General features: G+C 58.3%; 1 protein-coding gene across 2 annotated transcripts in view; it reads right to left on the bottom strand.

Moving 5' to 3' along the window:
* Positions 1–19: 19 nt before the first annotated feature.
* ITPR3 (inositol 1,4,5-trisphosphate receptor type 3) overlaps positions 20–19094 on the bottom strand; it is a 72420-nt gene continuing 53345 nt past the window's right edge. For both annotated transcript variants that reach the window (XM_024248061.3, XM_063725211.1), the window contains 31 exons: positions 18937–19062; positions 18027–18149; positions 17730–17930; positions 16431–16682; positions 16110–16235; positions 15885–16010; positions 13951–14071; positions 13196–13386; positions 12425–12573; positions 12128–12236; positions 11905–11995; positions 11650–11819; positions 11074–11248; positions 10780–10964; positions 10354–10554; positions 10088–10198; positions 9474–9569; positions 9247–9348; positions 8994–9080; positions 8397–8507; positions 8133–8325; positions 7783–7908; positions 7176–7348; positions 6383–6547; positions 5472–5664; positions 4865–4969; positions 4656–4783; positions 3693–3858; positions 2881–3041; positions 1502–1663; positions 20–877 (listed from right to left, as the gene is read on the bottom strand). In XM_024248061.3, the coding sequence (XP_024103829.1) occupies positions 809–877; positions 1502–1663; positions 2881–3041; positions 3693–3858; positions 4656–4783; positions 4865–4969; positions 5472–5664; positions 6383–6547; positions 7176–7348; positions 7783–7908; positions 8133–8325; positions 8397–8507; positions 8994–9080; positions 9247–9348; positions 9474–9569; positions 10088–10198; positions 10354–10554; positions 10780–10964; positions 11074–11248; positions 11650–11819; positions 11905–11995; positions 12128–12236; positions 12425–12573; positions 13196–13386; positions 13951–14071; positions 15885–16010; positions 16110–16235; positions 16431–16682; positions 17730–17930; positions 18027–18149; positions 18937–19062 (4494 nt within the window). In that variant the 3' untranslated portion in view covers positions 20–808. The remainder of the gene's footprint in view (positions 878–1501; positions 1664–2880; positions 3042–3692; positions 3859–4655; positions 4784–4864; positions 4970–5471; positions 5665–6382; positions 6548–7175; positions 7349–7782; positions 7909–8132; positions 8326–8396; positions 8508–8993; positions 9081–9246; positions 9349–9473; positions 9570–10087; positions 10199–10353; positions 10555–10779; positions 10965–11073; positions 11249–11649; positions 11820–11904; positions 11996–12127; positions 12237–12424; positions 12574–13195; positions 13387–13950; positions 14072–15884; positions 16011–16109; positions 16236–16430; positions 16683–17729; positions 17931–18026; positions 18150–18936; positions 19063–19094) is intronic.

The following is a 19094-nucleotide window of genomic DNA, read 5'->3' as shown; positions in this document are numbered from 1 at the left end:
AGTGCAGGAAACACATCCCTTTTTAATGGACTAGATTTCTATTAATTTATTTAAGGCAATTAACATATTAGTTCTCAGGCCAAAGGATTTGTAAAACATTACACCAAAAGGAGAAAAACAAGCGGTCATGAAACAGCCACGCAAACGCAGCTCAGCCCTTGTTGCCTGGGCGTACAACTCTTCCCCAGGAAGCCTGGGAATAGGCAGGTCCCGGGAGCAAGATCGTCCATCGTGGAGTCATCAGGCCACCTGGAGCCATGCCACAGGTGGCATGGACACGACAGGTCTGCACTGGCTACAGCAGATCTGAGGCACGGAGGGAGCTGCACAGCCATGGGCAGGGCTGAGCACAGCACCCTTGGAATAAGTTAAATAACAAAGCCCTAAAATCACTAGTAACAGCATTACTGCCACCTCCCCCAGAGGCCGGCAGCAGCCAAAATGTAGTGCTTGGAGATAAAGGGGTGACCCCACTCTTAACTACCCACAAGGAGGACTACAAAGAGTTGTCAGTTATTGCTTTAAGGAACAAAGGTCTCTAGGTAGGATTTATCTTCTGCTAAGGCATTAAGGTAAACTGAGTCCCAGTGAACTTTCAAGTCTTTTTAAGGGCTCTAAGCAGGACTGTCAGCTCTGAGGCTCCCCCTCCATGCTCTTCAAAGCCTGGGTGGGTGTCGGGTGTCTGGCAGAGTGGGAGTGGAGGCTGGCCAGCTGGCAGGGCCACCCAACCCGAGGGAGGGGGCAGTGTTCTTCCCAGTCGCAGTCTCCAGTGATGAGCATCCCCTGTTGGGGCCTTCAGTGGCTCTCCTCAGCGGCTCATGCAGTTCTGGACATCCACAAAACCTAGGCGTTGCCTGCGTTTCCGCTGCTCCGTCATCTAGGGTTAAGCAGATGCCAACAGGCCTGGTCAGGCCGCCTGGCACCTTCCTTCCATGGGTGCTGTGGAAGGGCTTGGCACCCGTCTTCCCCTGTGGGCCCAGCTGCTATTCAGCACTGGCGGTGGGCCAGGGCCCCTCGGGGTGCTTTAAGGATGTCGATGTCAGCACCAAACCCTTGTTCTCAATTAGCGTGTCACAAACCCTGGATTTGATGCAGCTGGGAAACCAGCCCACTAACAGAGGCTGCCTCATCTTCATGCAGGCACTGCCAGATGCAGAAGAGGATGTCTAGGCAAGAGGGCCTTAAACTCCCCATCTCCAGTGATGGGGATCCCCTCAAAGGACCTACCTGGCAGCTGTAAGAGGAAGGGGATGAGAGACAGAGGGCCCCATCACCCTGTACTAAGTTTCCACTTGGCCTTGTCTTTAGCGGCCCAAGGCAGGGATTGTCAACCCCAGTCTGACTTGCCATGTAGGAGAGAGTGGGTTTGGAACCTGCCTTCACATCCAGGCCCAGGGCCAGAGGCCAGTGGGGAAGAGGGTGAGGCAGGAAGGATGAAGGCAGGCGGGGACTGCCCAGGGATGGAGCCCAGGGTGGGCCTGGGATCAGGCGGGGTGCACACCTGCTCCTTGAGCTCGTTGAGCTGGGCAGTGAGGTGGGACACCAGCTTCATGGTGGAGTTGAGCTTGTCCTGGAGAATCCGAATCTCGTTCTGCTCCCCCTCGCCCTCGTTGCTGACAAGGGACATGGCCCGCATCCGGGGGAACCAGTCAAGGTTCTTGTTCTGAAAAACATCACCAGTGGGGTAAGCAGGCGTGGGACCGGCCTAGAAAGTCCTCATTTAGAAAAACAGTAATGTGGGGGGAGGTTTCTGCCACACCCTTGACAAAATTACTCGTCAGGGATGTGTCATGGGAAAATCTGAATTGACCTGGTCCTCCCTGGGGCCAGAGTGAGCTGGCAGTCAACCCTCTGCCACTGAGACAGGCTGACTTCCGTTAGGCAGCGTCGGCAGCTGAGTTTGAGTCCTTCGCTGATATCAGCACCATCTGTTTACTCTCATGACACCCCCTGAGAGGTGGAGGAAGGCCTCTGCACCCAGACAGACCCTGGATCTCCTTCCTTCCTTCCTTCCTCCCGCCCGCCTGCCTGACAAGCACGCCCCACACCCCGGGAAGATGCGAGTCAGACAGATGGCAAATTGAGGGATTGGGAGGCTCCGCCGAGGAGAGCTGGCATCTGACACGTGTCTGGGAGGCAAAGCCACGTTTCCCAGGACAGAGGAGTGGGGAGGGAGGGGGCACCAGCAATTCTCAGCTTCCTTGTAGCAAGCTGTGAATTCTTAGACCAACAGATAAACCTGTAAACAAAGATCAGTTTGAAATACAGACTAAACGATAAAGAATTCCTTCTTTATGATTCACTGCCTTCACTCGATTATTACAGAAATTGGACAGATGACATTTGATTTCTCTAAGTGATTTTTAAAGTTTTTCCAGGCTCCCCTTCAGGCCAGGACCATCTAATTCAGACTTTTTAGGAAGCAGCCTGCCTTCCCACCGAGCTAGAAAACACTCCCTGAGAGCGGCCCACAGATCACTGGCCACGGGCAGGGTCTCCCCAACTCCACCCCTCCTCAGCATCACTACACCACAGGCCCAGGGATACCACACGTGTTCTTCGGGGCTGATGGGTTTGCTGTGGGATTTTTCCTGACACCCAGAATTGTGAGGAGGCCCCTCAGCAACAGCGGGCTTCCGTGCAGCCCAGAGCTCCTTCCAGCTGCTGCTTCTCGCCCTGCTGACCTTTCAACAAGTGTCTGCAGCTGTCCGAGCCCCTCCGCCTGGCCTCCCAGGGCCAACAGACAGGGCAGATAGGGCCACTCCTCTCCAGAGCCCAGGGTACTCAGAAGCTAACACCATGAGGCCTCTGGTGCACAGTGATGTTGACTCTAGAATGGCTGGTTTGGGCCCACAGGCCCAGCGCAGCCCCTGCTCACACCTTGATCATCTGGGCCACGTAGCTCTCGGGGCCCGTGTAGTCGGTCTTGTTCTTCACGCGGACCAGCACAATGAAGTACAAGTAGTTCCACATGTTGTGCTCCAGCTTGATGTGTTCCTCAAATGACACCGTCTTGTTATCAAACTTGTCCCTCTCCAGACCTGAGGGTGCAGAGGGCGGGAATGAAACCATCAGCCTTCAAGAGCCACTGCAGGGTCACCTGCTGGAGGGGACCCAGCTTCCGGGGGGTGGAGGCATCTGTTCTCGGGATGAGCGCTTCCAACAGCTCGCTCTGGGCTATTTGGGTCACTTCTATTTAAAGCAGCAGCCACTTAGTGGAGATCCTGCCCTGCCACAGCTGCAGCCCTCCCACAGCGGCAACCGAGGACTCTAGGAGTAAACGCCAGAATTCCCTGAACTCAGGGGAAGCACGAGTGGCTAAATGAGCGAGGTCCTACAGGCCATACAGGTGACACCTGCCTGAGCCCGAGCTGGCTGGTGAGTGGAATAGCACTTCATTTCAGGGGTGGGAAAAGCACTGGACTGAGACCAGAAGCTCCAGGCACTGACTGGGCTCGTGTCCTCACCTAGAAACCCCAAGGGTTTACAGGGATGGGCCTGTCTCACTCCCTTCTGACTCCAAGTTCAGGCAGGGTCATGTTCTCCCCAGTTCTGGGATGAGCAAATGCATCAAATCATCAGCCCCAGGCCAGGGTTCCCCAGGGCAGGAAGGGCCAAACTGCCACTGCCGCTGGCATCAGATGATGTTCCAGCCCCGCTGCGGCCTCCACAGAGCAGGAAGCAACCCTCACCACAGATGAAGCATGTCGTCTTAAGAATCTCCTCCTTCTTCTGCTTCTCACTACGCAGGTCAGCGAAGGTGTCGATGATTACCCCAAAGATGAGGTTCAGCACGATGATGATGACGATGAAGAAGAACAGGAGGTCATAGACCACTCGGGCTGGGAAGAGAGACTCCTGCAGGGGGTGAGGCAGGGAGGCTGGGCCCAGTGGTCCCCACATTCACCCGGGCAAGACGGGACTCAGGTTGGGGCCAGGGCTGTGATATTGGGGACCCAGCCCCCAGCAGAAGGAAATGAGGGCCTCTGGCTTGGGGGCCATCAGATGGCAGAGTGGACCCAACCTGGCTCCACAGAGCAAGAATTGCAAGCAGAAGCCCTGAGTTTGGGTTAGGAAAGCGTGGACTCAAGACACGCCGGGGTGAAGGCCTGCAGAAGGAGTCTGGCGGGGAGGTAGGGCTACGAGTCTCGGCGTGTCTCTGCCCCTAACATTGGTGAGGGAAAGAGGCAGCTCTGAACACCTCTGCCCACCCTCAGGACGCCTGGCCTCACACATTCCAGAAACCCTCTGTCTGGCCAGGGAGGCAGCCTCTCACTCCCAAGCAACGGGAAGGCCTGACATTCGGGAACGTGGCTGCCCAAGCCAAATTATGAGGCCTCCTGATAAAGCTGACTCAGCTCCGCCCTCTGCCCGCCTGCTGTGGGCTAGGAAAGCCAGTGGTCACCATCCCTAGCCCTGGGGCAAAGTTTGGTTGCCAAAGTCTTTCCTTATGGAATGGGAGGGTGAGGGGGCAGCTGAGCAGTAATGTCATGGAACTGGCCAGGTGTGGAAAGCAGGGAAAAGTGGATACAAGTTCGGGGGAGGGGGTTCAACCCTGAATATCTGATGCGAGGCCAAGGACAGGACTCTCCACAGTTGCTGATCTGGACAGTGGCTTGGGCCCCACAGGTTTGGGAGTGGGCAGGAGTGCTCACATCTTTGGAGGGCTTGCGGAGAATGTCGCCCACGCCACCACCGTTGCGTAGCCCATGGTTCATGACAGTGACGATGCACATCAACAGAGTGTCACAGGCCCGCTCTGTGCTGTCCAGCTCCCCGTCCTCTGCAAGCGGAGAGTGTGCTGAGGCCCGGGCTGCCTGCTCCCCCTACCCCACCCAGACTCCTGCACACACACCACCCTCACCTTCCAGGACCTCGGGCACTGAGACCCCCGAGACACAGTCCATCTTGTCCCCACTGCAGGTGTCCACAAATGCAGCAGCTCCATGTGGCATCCCCAGGGGGCTGACTGGAGGGGACATGGATGACATCACCAGGAGGTCCAGCGCCTGGCCTTATCATCCCCTGGCTCTGTCCCCAGCGTCACATCCTCCAGGAAACCTTCCCTGATCCTGCCAGCCCTCCACTGTCCAGCCACAATGAAGGGTCATCACGCCTCTGCCCCCCACTGGGTTGCACACTAAGGGCAGGGAGGGGTCTCTGTACCCCTAGGCCTGGCACACGGGCAGTTTCTGCAAATACTGGGTTTAACATGAATGACAGTTCAAGGGACTCCAGCCCTCAAGCAAGGGGTTCCTGAGGGGCCAGAGACCCAAGGCTCTCCCACCCATTCAGTGTGTTCCAGAAAAGAGCGAGGCAGACTGGTGTTAGCTAGACATCCCCGAAGCCAAGAGGAGAAGCAGATGGGAACCTGGTGAGGTAAGCGCTGCAGGTCCTGGTCCTGACGCCAGACATTTGTGAGACCCAACCTCATTCCCCACAACCTGCCCAGGAGAGGAAGCCTCCAAGACCTGTGGAGTGGTTGTTGGGCAGCCGGTCGACCTCGAGAATGAAGTCATCCTTGAGGAAGAGGAAGCCGACGATGGAGAAGAGGTAGACCAGGATGAGGGCCAGCAGGGCTGTCAGCAGGATGGAGCGGCCATTGCGGGTCACACTCTTGATGACGTTGAACAGCGTCTCCTCGCGGTAGATGAGGTCAAAGAGCTGCAGGATGGGGTTGAGATAGGGAGGGCGCCTTGAGGGGCTGGGCCGGCCAATCTCACTGGGGATGCCACTGGAACCCTGAGGGCTGCCTGGGCTCCAGACAGTTTTCCAGGGCTCCTCCAGGGAGGTCTGCACTTAGCCGTAACCAAGCTGGGTGGGCCTGTCAGGGGAGCTTCTCAAGGAACCTGGAATTCTAAGGTCACAGAAAGGGAGTGGCCCAGGGGAAGGCACGAGGGGTGAAACGGGTGGCTGAATACCAGCCAACTCTTACAATGCACTTGCTACATGCCAGGAAACAGTGTAAGTGCTTTCCATGCATTAGCTCATTTCATCTCACAATTATTTTAGAAGGCAGGGGCTGTCGTTATCCCCATTTTACAGGTAAGGAAACTGAGGCATGGGGCAGTTAAGAAACTTGCCCAGTTACACAGCTAGTAGTAGCCCAGCTGAGATGCAAACCTCTGGTCCAGCTCCAGAGTCCAGGCTTGAACCACCACTGCACAGGAGAAAGGGGTCAGATGGCCATCAGGAGTGGCCATCAGGGCCTTGAGGGCCACACTTGGGTCAGGCAGAGAAAGACTCTGAAATTTCACTGCTCCCAGCCCAGCAGCAAAAGGACTGGACAGAGAGACTGGTGCCGGGGAACTGCCAACAACTCATGGGAAGCCCCAACCACCCCGTGCCCCGGTCCAGCCCCAGCCCACCCAGAAGGCCTCACCAGGATGCTGTAGAACAACTCATGAGCAAAGAGGCCCAGGACACTGGTCAGGATGTAGCCCACGTGGTAGAGAAATTCCATGTCCATGACCATGGCCTTATAGCCCCGGATGAAGGTGCCACGGTTGCCCACGAAGCTCACCACAAACACGATCTTGTTGGTCAGCTGGGGGCGAGTGCAAGGCATGAGGGTCAGCGCCCTACCACCCACCCTGAATCTGCACACATGCGCCCCAATGCCCAGCTCAGAGCCTGAGAGGCACGGCATTAATGAAATTGCTTCCAGAAATGCATCTAGGCGCCTGGGACTCAGAATACAGAGGCAGCCCCTTGGGTCCTCAGTTCCAGGAAGACAGTGAGGTACAGGCAAAGGAGGGTGGGGACAGAGAAGACCGCTGACTGGGTCTATCAGGGAAAGGTATTCCTTGCTCAAAGCACTTTATTTCCATCTGTCAGGAGACTGTCATTATATATGAATCTTCACGTCTGCCGCGTAGCAGTGCCTCTGGGCAGTGCGCAGCCAGCACAGTGTGCACAGCCACCCTGACCCTGTTGCTCCAAAGGGACTCTTGAATTGAATTTCTGTCTCTGAGTGCCAGCTGCGCTCAGATGTTGAGGGAAAGGAAGAAGGTACAGAACAGTCCCTGCCACCGGTCTATAAGGAACTTGGGAGCCCAACAGAGAGGAGGGGATGGGACAGAGCAGTGGCTCCTGGAAGCAGCAGGCCAGCTTGCCGTCTGAATGCACAGTGAGCATGAGCTTGTTTGGGAATGGGGGCTCCCTCTGGCACTCACATTGAGGGCACCCAGGATGTTGAGCGTGGGCCCGATGCCCAGATAGTAGATGGAGCGCAGGATGAGTGCCACGATGAGGGGGCGGATGCTGTAGCGCTTGGTGAACAGGGCCGCAATGGAGAAGCAGATGAGGATCCAGAAGAGCAGTGAGATGAGAGGGGAGTCCAGCACGCCTGGGGGCCAGGAGCAGGGTGAGCAGGGCTCCCTCAAGCCCACCACGGCCCCAGAGCAGGTCCAACAGGTGCCGAAAAGCCACCTTCTCCTGGCGGCCTTCCCGGTTAAGTTCCTGCTGCCTGGTTTTAGCCTCCTCCATTACACCTGCCTCTCAGGCCTAAGCGGGAGGCCCTGTCCGGCTGCGGCTACCAGGTCTTGTTTCTGGCTGACACATCTGCGCATGTGCACGTGCCTGCATGCGCTATCTCCCATGAGGTCAAAGACCCTGATCATCCCCTTGGTCCGCACCTGTGTCTCCATGATGGGGCGAGAGCCCACAGGATGGCGCAGGGGGTGCTTTTGCATACTCTGCATCTGGTCAAGGCTCTGCCCCAACCCAGGGGGGAGGCATGGCAGGGCCTGGCGAACCTGCCGGCCAGCCCTGTGTTCTCACCTGTGGACGCGCCCTCCATGTAAGGGTAGAAGAAGGCAATGATGATGTTGATAAACACGGCCAGGTTGAAGGAGATGCTGCCCCACAGGGTCATGCGGCGGGAGAACCAGTAGATCAGCGGCATGCCTGAAGAGGAGGGCAATGGTGAGCTGCTGGAGGGCCCTGGTGAGTACCCCCTGCCCCTTGCATGCGGGGACCCGCTCAAGAGGAAGCCACACATGGAAGAGCCCTTCCTTGGGGTGAGGCGGGGGTGGGCACAGGGCACCCACAGGCAGGCAAGAGAGGCCGTTATAACAGGGCATCAGTGAGCAGCTCCAGACCGCCCCACCCTCCCGCCCGCGGGTCCTCACTGCGGAGCTTGCGCTGCCACTCCATCTCGTTGTGCAGGAAGGAGGACTGGTCGAAGAAGTCGCTCACTTTGCTGCCCTGCTCGTCCTGCTCGGTAGTGGTGAAGAGCCGGTGCTTGGTTTCCTCCGTCAGGAACTGGCAGATGCCGGGCACTGGGAACACGATCTGCTCCATGCTGCGGTCCTGCCGCACAATCTGAGCACACACAGCACATGGTCACTCCCGGCGCGGGCCCCCACGCCCGCCCCTGCTGCCCACAGGCCCACCTCGATCTGGGACGTGTGGTTCTCGTAGTAGGCCAGGGGGTCTTCCTCCTCCTCCTGTGCCGGCACTGAGGACTTGAGCATCTGTGACAGCTGCTTGTTGTTGAGGCTGAGCTGGAGGTGGGGAGGGCACGGAGGTCAGGCCCCAGCCTCCACATCCAGGCCTGGCACTCAGCCCCCACCCTCCCAGGCCTTCGCCTAGCTCTGAACTACACTTCAGCAAGTGCCCCCGCCAAGCCAGACCAGGCTAAGCCCAGCCCAACTAGGACTGAGCCTTGAGAATCTGGTGCCAAAGGGAGGGGAGTGGGAGAGCCACGACCAGAGAATCCCAGAGGATAGCAGGGGCCTCCTCAGTCCTGCCCAAGTGTAGCCCGGCTCCTGCTTGAAGCTTCCAGACCCACCCCAGACCCACCTGAGCCTTGCTTACATTTCTGTCTGGGTTTCACCCCTGGCTGCCAGTCCCAATCAGCCCCCTGAGCTGTACCCCCAAATTCTAGCCTGGCTCATATTCTAGGACCTCACTCTGTTCCAGGCCACGCCCTTGGGTCCTCCCTGAGCTCCAGGCCCCGCCCCCACCCCAGTCTCGGGGCCAGCACCCACCATGGAAGAGATACCCTCAGCCTCCTCCTCTTGAATGCGCTTCACCGGCTTCAGCAGGTGCTGCAGCTGTTTATTGTGCCTGGAGAGCTGAGGGAAAAGGCAGCACAGTCACCACCAGGGCATGGTGGCTGGGCGACATGGTGGCTGGGGGGCGACAGTGGCGACTGGGGGGGTGACGGCAGCTGGGGCGGGGCATGGTGGCCGGGGGGTGATGGCCGTCAGGCACCCAGGGGGCTACGGGTGGAACTGGTACCTGCAGCGCCAGGATGTAGATGTTATGGCCCACTTCACGTGGGCTCACCTCTGAGTTCTCACGCTCTTCCTCCTGCAGGTAGGCCTTCTTGATGACATCCACCTGGAGGGGCAGTGCCTGTTCCAGTGCTCTCTTCCTGGGGCAGTAGGGCCAGCCGGGCCCTCATCCCCATCCCAACACACTCCACCCAGTCCCGCCCACCTGCCCGCCTGCCTGCCCAGCCTCACCAGCTCCTGGGGCCGCAGGCTGATGAGGATGCGTTCAGCATTTTCACTGTCATGCCGGCTCTCCATCAGAGCCAGGAGCAGCTTGGAGGCATTGTCCTGGGTGGAGGGGCGGAGGGAGGCAGGCCACAGTCTCAGGACACCATGCCCCTGACAACTTCTCCTTCATTCCTCTCCATAACAGCTCTCCCATCCCACAAAAGGTCAGGTGCCATGATCTTCCCATCCTCCCTCCCCCCGGCTTAATGAGAAGCATCCTGCACAGCCGCCCACCCACAGGCTTGCCTTCACCCTCACTGTGGCAAACACTCAGCTACCCAGACAGCAGACACACACACAGCAAGTCCTCAGCTAAACCAGAACATATTTGCATCCAGAGTGAGTGTATGTTCCAGCATCCTTGCTCACGTGCACTCGTGTACATATAAACATGCGTATATTACACACACACCCTGCACACACCACACACTTGTGCATCCAGATGATGCCCCATCACACACATAATGCTAACACCCACAGATTACACACCACTATGCACACTTGACACACAAGTCACACATACGTGCATGCACATCACATGCACACCCAGCACTCACACACCTGCCACTGGGCCCCACCTTGAGCTGCAGCACCAGATCCATGCGGTACTTGCACAGGGGGCTGATGTCATTGAGGATCAGTGCGGTGATGATGTCTATGCCATTGGATTCGTGCGTCACAATGCAGGTCTGGCAGGAGGCAGTGGGGGACATAGGGCCCAGGCCCTCTCAGAATTGTGGCAGCTCCAGAGACCTCAGCCTCTCTCCCTGCCCCAGCTGGCTCCATCTACCCACATGTCCACACTGCCACCCTGGCTGCCACTGGTGCCACCAGGACAGCTCACCTGGTTCTCATGGCAGGGGCCCTGGCAGTACTCAGTGAGGGTCTCCAAGGTCTGGATGACGAGGCCCACGTTGTCCTCATTGATGTAGAGCCCCAGCAGCCCCAGGCCGCCCGTGGTGCTGCCGCACATGATGTCCAGGAACTGCAGCGTCTCGCACACCAAGTTGTAGTTGGTTTTGTTGTTCTGACAGCGCAGGAAGTTCTGCGGGGCACAGAAGGGTTGGGCACAGCACAGCTGCAGCACGGAGAGGGAGGCCGGCCTGGGGAGCACGATCTTGTGTGCTGCAGGGGTCGGGGAACCACCGGCCACAAAGCAGCAGTGCCCAGGCCAGGGCACACATGCCATAGAGGGACACCAGCCACAGTGCCTGGTCTGCATGTTGGCTGGCCGGCGGGGGAAGGGGCAGGTGTGTGGCGAGGCGCTCACCTGCAGGTCCCGGTTGTGGTTCTCGCACAGCAGCTGCAGAAAGCGCAGGATGGGCTGCATGATGAGCACGGATGTGCCCATCTCGTTGCTCTGCACACGTTCGCTCACCTCGTGCCCCCGGCGCAGGCTGGGGCCCAGCGAGTAGCGGGATGAGGAGCCAGGTATCGAGAAGGAGGCCACGCGGCCTGTGGGTGAGACCTGGTGAGGCTGGAGCTGCCCGTACCCATGGCCACCCCCCTGCACATCTTATCCTGGGAGCCCTGTCACGCCGTGCCTCTGCCTCAGACCCCTGACCTTTGGTCGTGGGGTCGACTGGCTCGCGGTCCTCATGTGGCTGGCTGCCCAGGTCGTTCATGTTGACTGCCACCGTGGACTTGGTCTCCTGCTGGGCCCGCTTCATGCGGTCGTGCAGCACCTTGAAGAAGCGCTCTGACTTCTTGTCACTCATCATCAAGTTGTGGAAGGATTTCTGGAGGTGGACAGTGGCCAGGGAGCAGCCTCAGCACTGGGCCCTGCTCCTACTCAGGGCGTGGGGCAGGCACACCACACTGCTGGGGCCGCTGGGGCTGCAGGCCTGGGTGCTGGCAGCTAGCATCCATAGCCACCCATGGGCAGCTCCATGCCCCATATCTGCTCCTGTGTCACGTGGTCCTTTCATCACCCCTGCATACCCCTCCGCCCCAACCAGGCCTGAGCCCGTCTCCTCACCATCTTGCCGCCATCATGCCCACCCTTCTCACCTGTCAGCCACTGCCCAGGCCTCTCCTCTTTCACACCCTCCTCGGCCTTCAGTGCCCAACTCAAGACCCACCTCCTCCAGAAAGGGACGGAGACAAAGGAGGGCATGTCCAGGCCCCAGGCCCCCCACACCTGGATCTCTGTGTTGCCACCATCCAGCAGGCGGATAGCCAGGCCAATGCTCTCCTGGAAGATCTTCTCGTTCTTGGTGCTGGTGATGAGGTCGCATACCAACTTGGTGGCCCCCTCCTTGTCCAGCCGGCACTGGGTGGCCGCGATTGCCGACCAGTCTGGGTCCAGGCCTGGAGGGGGGACTCGGTTGAGGGAGAGCTGGTGCAACAGGAGAGTGGAAGGGAGGGCCCGGGGGCAGGGGAAGGCGATACTGACCAGTGCCCATGGGGTCGGGAAGGTCCCCCCGCGAGGTGGACTTCCGGTTCTGGAGGTAGTTTTGCAGCAGCATCTTACGCAGCTGGTTGCCCTGGGGGAGGATGGGAGTGAGGCCCCATTGTGGGTACAGCCCACCACTGACCACTGGCCTGACGGGCTTGACCCTGAGCCCCTGGGCACTCCTGACTGGCCCACCCAGCACTTGCCCCACCAGGGCACTCACCCGGTCCCCGTACTTGGTCTTCTTGAGCAGCATCTGCTGCAGGGTCCGCAGCACCTTGATGCACAGCTTCTCCTCCGACTCCATGAGGTCCTTGGTGTGCTGGATCAGCCTGAGCCGGCCAAGGAGGCAGCTCAGGGCAGCCCCAAACTGCCTCCCTCCAGCTACTTCCCCACCCCATCCCAGGCAGGAACACCCCCAGGCCCTGTGACCCTGTGAGCCTGTCTAGTCCCCACCGGGCCCTTCCCTGTCCCCCGCCGCTGCACCCCTGCTGCCCCCACACCCCAGTGTCTCGCTCACTTGGACAGGAAGCCCCCACTCTCGCAGCGCTGGTAGGCCTCACTGCCTTCCAGGAAGAGCAGCTCAGGCCAGTGCAGGACATCCACCAGCACGGACAGCTCAGCCTGTACCAGGGGCTTCAGCCGCTCCTCCAGGGCTGTGATGATGTCCTGGGGTGGGCAGGGCAGAGTCATTGCCAGGCCCAAGAAATGACCTGGGTGTGACTGCCATTCCCCCAACCCAAATGCCAAACAGCTCCACAGATTGCCCTGCCTCTGTCTGAGGGGCCCACACCCACAGAGACACCCTGAACACAGCGTGATGTCTGTCTGCTCAGAGCCCTGGCTGGGAGCTGCCAAGCCTGGCTTCTCTCCCAGCTCTGTGTGACCTTGGGCAAACCCCTTACCCTCTCTGAGCCTCAGTCTCCTGCCGAATGGGGAAAATAATCCACCACACCCCCTCTACAGGCCAACGAGACAGCGCACAGAAATGTGCTGCATAGACAAGAGGGCGCTGCAGGAGTGAGGGGTGGTCCCGACCCCCTCATGAGCTCCAACCCCACTAGCAGGCCTCTGGGTTCTCCAGGCTTCCTCTGGAAGGAGGCTCCCCAGTCCCCTGCTGCTGGGCCGGCCCTTAGCAGCCCCAGAGTGTAGAGAAGCCAACCAGCCCCTTCCTGGAAGTGTGGGCAGGACAGGAAGAAACACTCCCCGAGAACTTGCCCCTCCAAAGTAGGGGAGCTGCTGAGTCAACCAAGCAGCTCCCGAGGCAGATGCTAGGCAGCCCCACACCCACCTGCAGCTTCTCGATGATGTTCTTGTAGTCCCACTGGTTGGCGGTGGGGGTGACGCGGGGGAAGGCGCGCGTGGTTGCCTTGTAGCTGGAGGCGTTCCGCTGGGCGGCAGCTGCACAGCTGGCTCCACTGCTGAGCATCGAGCTGATGTGGGCGTCCAGGTCCATGGGCAACAAGATGGCCCGGCCCTTGGCTGGGTGGGAAGGGAGGGGGTGCTGGAGTGCTGGCGCGGGGGCAGTTCGATCAGCCAGCGGCCAGGCTCAGGGCTGCCACACCAGGAGACAGAGTGAACTAGACCAAGGGTCTGGGGGACAGAGACCCCCCCCACCCCGGCCTACGCTTGAGGGGCTGAGAGGCTTTCTTCCCCTTGTTGGGTAAAAGGAGTTTCTGCCTCTTTGATTCCCCCCGGCTCTACCCTGACTTCCCCTTCCTCTCTCTCACCTGTCGTCTCCTCCTCCCCATCTGTCCCTAACAATCCACAGGCCTCCCTCTTGCCTGAGCCCATCTGCAAATACCCATAAAAACTCTAGCTGGAGAATGTCGGCGAGCATCCTTCTCTGGGGAACTGACCCAGAGGAGAAAACAGCTTCTCTCAATTGCCAGGATGAGGCAGACGCCAAGAAGAACTTACTGACAACCACCTGGGAGCAGGAGATGGGCGAGCTTAGGGATAAAGCGTTTATTAGGAGGGCAGGTGTCCCCACTGCGAGCGGCAGGAGGAGTGGTTTGGAGCTGGCCAGTGCCCCGGCACACTCACCCACCATGGCGAGGGTCCGGATGCAGGCCTCCACGGAGCCCTTGTGCTGCTGCTGTAGCCACGGACACTCGAGGAGGCGTGTGGTGGACTGCAGCAGCTGCACCACAATCGTCTGGTGTGTCTGCAAGAAGTCACAGAGCCCGCTGCTGCAGCCCAGGCCCCCACCCTGGGCAACCCCAGGTCCAGGAACCAGGGCCCAATCAGAATGGGCATGGGTGGAGAGACGGAGCCTTCACTAGCCACCATGTGCCTCTGTGCCAGTTGGAAAAAGGTACTTGTATTCCCTTCAGCAGTGCACGACCTGCCCAATTGTACACGGCAGCCCTGTAACTCCCCAAGGCCGTGGGCTCATAGCCATGTTGCTGACCCTTTTAAAAAATGTTTAAAAAAATTAATGTCGTAAAAAGGTGATGGATTTACATGGTTCAAAAACCAAAAGGTTATTTAAAAGATAACACTTTGAGGCCGGGCGCAGTGGCTCACACCTGTAATGTCAGCACTTTGGGAGGCCAAGGTGAGTGGATGACTTGAGGTCAGGAGTTCGAGACCAGCCTGGCCAACATGGTGAAACCTTGTCTCTACTAAAAATACAAAAATTAGCCGGGCGCCTATAATCCCAGCTACTCGGGAGGCTGAGGCTGGAGAATTGCTTGAACCTGGGAGGCAGGGGTTGCAAGTGAGCCAAGGTTGTGCTACTGCACTGTAGCCTGGGACACAGAGTGAGATTTCATCTCAAAAAAAATAAATAAATAAATAACACTTTGAGAAGTCTCTCCCCCATCACCCTCATTGCCCTGGAGCTGATCAAGGATGGGGAAAGCTGATACCAATTACCAGAGTTCCATCGTCCCAGTGGGATCCCAGGGCCCAAACAATGTGTGTAAAAATACACCACCCTTCCTGGGAAGGCAGGACTCAGCATTTTTCCCCCCAGTCTTAGAAGCACTATCCCACCCCACCCCAGCCCCTATGCCCCTAGGTAGCCCCTTTTATTGGTTTCTTTTGTATCCTTCCAGTGTTTCTTTGATTTCGGTCATGTAGCAGGGCCCTTCCTTAAGGAAGCCTGGCTCGCTTTCATTCAGGGGGGCTCTGGGCTGAGCACTGGCTCAAGTCTAGGAATCTGACCGAAGAGCCATGAATCTTTCGAGATTCAAATCAGGCTTCTGTACACTGGCCTGGAGCCCTTCTGCTTAGGCCTTCAGAAGGCTGCCTGCCTATTTCAGTTCTAAGATCACTGTGATCAACTAGCCAGCACGAAGGATCTCTGCCAGGGAGACTGTCATGATCCCTGCTTTGGCTGTACCATCCCATGGATGGCACGTCTACCTTATCTTTGGTGAGTAAGTGCTGCCACTCCGGGACCCACCACACCCACTGGACTTAGGAGTTCCTGCTGGATGGTACCATTCCCACTGTCATTCTGGCCCACAGAAACTGAGATAGCGAATGCTTGTTGTTTTAACTGCTAGGTTTGGGGATAATTTGTTAACACGGTATAGATAACTAATATACTTAGGCCGGGCGCGGTGGTTCACGCCTGTAATCCCAGCACTTTGGGAAGCTGAGGTGGGCGGATCATGAGGTCAGGAGATCGAGACCATCCTGGCTAACACGGTGAAACCCTGTCTCTACTAAAAATACAAAAATTAGCTGGGCGTGGTGGCAGACACCTATAGTCCCAGCTACTCGGGAGGCTGAGGCAGGAGAATGACGTGAACCCAGGAGGCGGAGCTTGCAGTAAGCAGAGATCGCACCACTGCACTCCAGCCTAGGCCACAGAGAAAAAAAAAAAAAGATAACCAATACACTTATGTATCCTTTTGTTACTTCTTTCTGTACTATAAGCAAATATAAATATGTTTTCTTATTTCCCCCCTTCCCTTCACAAAAGCTAGGCAAGTTGGCCCTGGGGTGGGGGGAGAGGAGAAGCTCACCTGCAGGGAAGTGCTGTTCTCAGAGAATGGGGAGCTGAAGAAGGCGTTGATGGTGTCCAGCACGACGCTCAGCACGTACTTCTCCAGGGTGGGGTCAGCCACGCGCTTCTCACGCTTGCTGCAGACCTGAGGCAGGACAGAGGGATGGCTGGCGGCTCCTCACATGGGGGCCTCCACTCCCACCCCTCCTGGGGGGCTTCGCCCACACCCCTCATGGGGACAGACCCGAGCCATGTCCAGGGTGAAGCTCTCAAAGAGCGTCCAGATGTGGTTGCTGGTGTAGATCTCCTTCATCTCCACCTCCGTGTCCACGTAGCAGTGGTTCACGAAGTTCACGTACGCCATTTTCACCTGGGCAGCGGGCGGGAGGTCAGGGGCGCGGCAGGGCCGCCCGGCCAGGCTCTCGCTGCCACATTGCTCCTGTGCCCTGGCCTCCCAGTTCCTGCCCACTTCCCTGGCTTTGCTTCACCCACTCTTCCTGTCCCGTGGCTTTACCCGCCCCTTCGCCCCGTCTCCAGCCGTCTTGCCCAGTCCCCCGATCCCCACCTCGGTGATGCAGTCCTCATGCGTCACCACAGACACCACGTCCTCCAGCGGCAGCAGGGAGGTGCACTTGATCTCGGTGTAGACGTTTTTGCCCTCGGCACAGGCGGCCAGCAGGTCCACCAGGGAAATGTGGTACATGAGGGGGCTGTGGTCCTCCACGCCGTCGCGGGCGGCCTTCATCATGTCCAGCAGGTGGGCCAGCGATGCCTTATCATTGTAGAACACGACCACATCGTCACCTGCATTGGTCAGCTGCGGGCGGGAGGGGGCACATGTCACACTCTCTCGGTCCAGCAAGCCCTGGGCTCTCCTCTCCTTTGCTTACCAGGGAGAAACTGGGACTCTGACCACAGCCCTTACCCGAAATCAGGAAAACCCCCCCAGGCTGGGTTTGGGGGTTCCCCAGCTGTCTCAGGCCCTCTGCCAGCAGAGATATTGACCCCAGGACCCAGAAAGTCCCCGCTTCTCCCCACTGGAAAGAAGTCCCATAGGGGTCATCTCAGAGGCAGCTTCCTCCAGGAAGCCTCGCTAATCCCGCCCTGCTCACCCCCTCCCTCCTCTGTGCTCCCGCAGCAGTTACTTAAACCCTCCTCACTGAGCACACACTGCATCCCTCTCGTGCCAGCGACTGCATTATTCGCAGTAATATAATAATAGAAATTAATAATTAACACTGCACAGCAGTTCCAGCACATCATGTCTTGTTTATGATGTCCTAGTCTCCCTTCAGCGTTTGCTCCTTTCTCCCCCTGCCGCCTACACTGTCAGATGCTCAGGGGCAGGGACCACGTCTGTTCCAGATTTAGACTCAGCCCTTTATCCTTTGTGCCTTCACTCAACAGGTGTCTGTTGAGAACCTACTATGCGCCACACACTGGGGCCCTGGCGATGCACACAAAGGACGGGGTCCCTGCCCATGCCCCCCAGGAGCTGACACTCAGCTGATGTCCCCCATGCACATACAGTCCGTGGCACATAGCAGGTGCTTCCTGATTTTAAATAAATGATGACGAGTGACAAGTGAAGGAATGGGTGCTTGATTTATTTCTGGCCTATTGTCTGAGTTCTGCTAGGTGCCTGATGCTACTGGGACCCTGCTTGAGTTCTGTCAGGCCCACAGGCTGAGTTCTACCACATCTGCAGCCTCACTTCTCCCTCTGCGTCCCCTCCATGGTCAGCAGCTGAGTGTTCCTTTTGTGACCCACCGTCTGACTTCTCTAACTCTGTGGACTTCCCGCCAAGCCTCCGCTCCGGTCCCCCACCCCAAGATGCCTGAGCACCCCTCAGCCCCGCCCTCACCTCAGTCATGATCATGTCCTGGCACTTCTTGACGTACTTGCCCTCGGCCTTGATGACGGTGTGCAGGAAGTCCAGGTACTGCACATGGCGCCCGTGCGTGGCCAGCAGGTGCACGAAGTGCTGCAACACAGGCTCGCTGATCTCGGAGCAGAGCTGATAGTTGTTCAGGAAGATGTGCTGCATGGTCTCTGCCTCCAGGAGCTGCAGTGGGGGGCATCTGTCAGAAAGAGATCTGGGCCCCGCCCCCAACCCCCCATCCCCCGCCTCGTCCAGGTGCTCCCAGCCCTGCGCCCTCACCCCCGGCGTGAGGAAGAGGTGCAGGTGCTTGTGCAGCAGGGCCTGGTTGCCGGGGTTCCCCGCACAGAACTTCTGCAGGAACTGGTGCGTGTAGCGCAGGATCTCCATCATCTTGGCATCACCCTGGACACAGGAGGCAGGGAGAGGGTGTTGGGCCCACCAAGGAGGGAGGTGAGGCCCTGGCTGAGCTCTGACAGGAGCAGGGGTGGGTCGGGCTTGGGACTGGGACCGTGAAGAGGCCAGCGTAAAGGGAAAGTGGGGCCCCCAGGTCAGGATGGAAATGTGTGAGGGGCGGGAGCTCTATGGCCGAGATGAGGCTGGAGTTGGGGCAAGGTGACAGGGTCACGGTCAGCGTCAAGGTGAGGCCTGGGACATACTGAGATCAAGATCAGTCATGGCAAGGGGCTGAAGGACAAAAGGGGAGATGAGACTAAGATAGGAGTCAGAAGCCAGGGTGGGCCTGGGGACAGGTCAGCATAAGATGTCAGGATGAGGAATCAAAACCAGGGGTCAGGACAAGGCCAGCATTGACGTCATGGGTCAAGGAGAGGTTGGGTTCAGTTAGGGTCAACATGGGTCAAGGTAAGGAAGCTGAGGGTCAAAGGTTGAGATGAAGCTGAGATTATCAGGGTTAGGCTGGAGAGGGGGAAGAAAAGGGAGTCAAGGTCAGGAATCAGCATGAAGCTGGGGTTAAATCAAGGTCAAAGGGGATTAGGATGAGGGGTAGAGGGTCAAAGGTTAAGCCGATACTAAGACAGGGTTCAGGGTGAAGGTGTGCCTGCAAACAGGGCAGTGTAAGAGGCCAGGCGAGGCTGGGAGAGGTTGCCTGCATTAGGGCCTAGCGTACAGGTCAGGTCGGGGTTCAGGGGGAAGCCGCCCTGGGGAGTCAGAAGTCAGAAGTCAGAGCCACCTTGTCGTAGGGGATCTGCAGCAGGTCCAGCATGACCTTGTGGGCATCCATGTTCTTCAGCAGCCGTTGCTGCTTCTTCCTCATTTGCTCCCCGACCCCGCACATCTTGTTCAGCCTTTCCAGGATCTGCAGGGGAGGCGGGTGAGCCAGAGCCCCTT

The sequence above is a fragment of the Pongo abelii genome, chromosome 5 (assembly GCF_028885655.2).
Source record: "Pongo abelii isolate AG06213 chromosome 5, NHGRI_mPonAbe1-v2.0_pri, whole genome shotgun sequence".
Classification (NCBI taxonomy): Eukaryota; Metazoa; Chordata; class Mammalia; order Primates; family Hominidae; genus Pongo; species Pongo abelii.
This window is presented reverse-complemented; position numbering and strand designations above follow the sequence as displayed.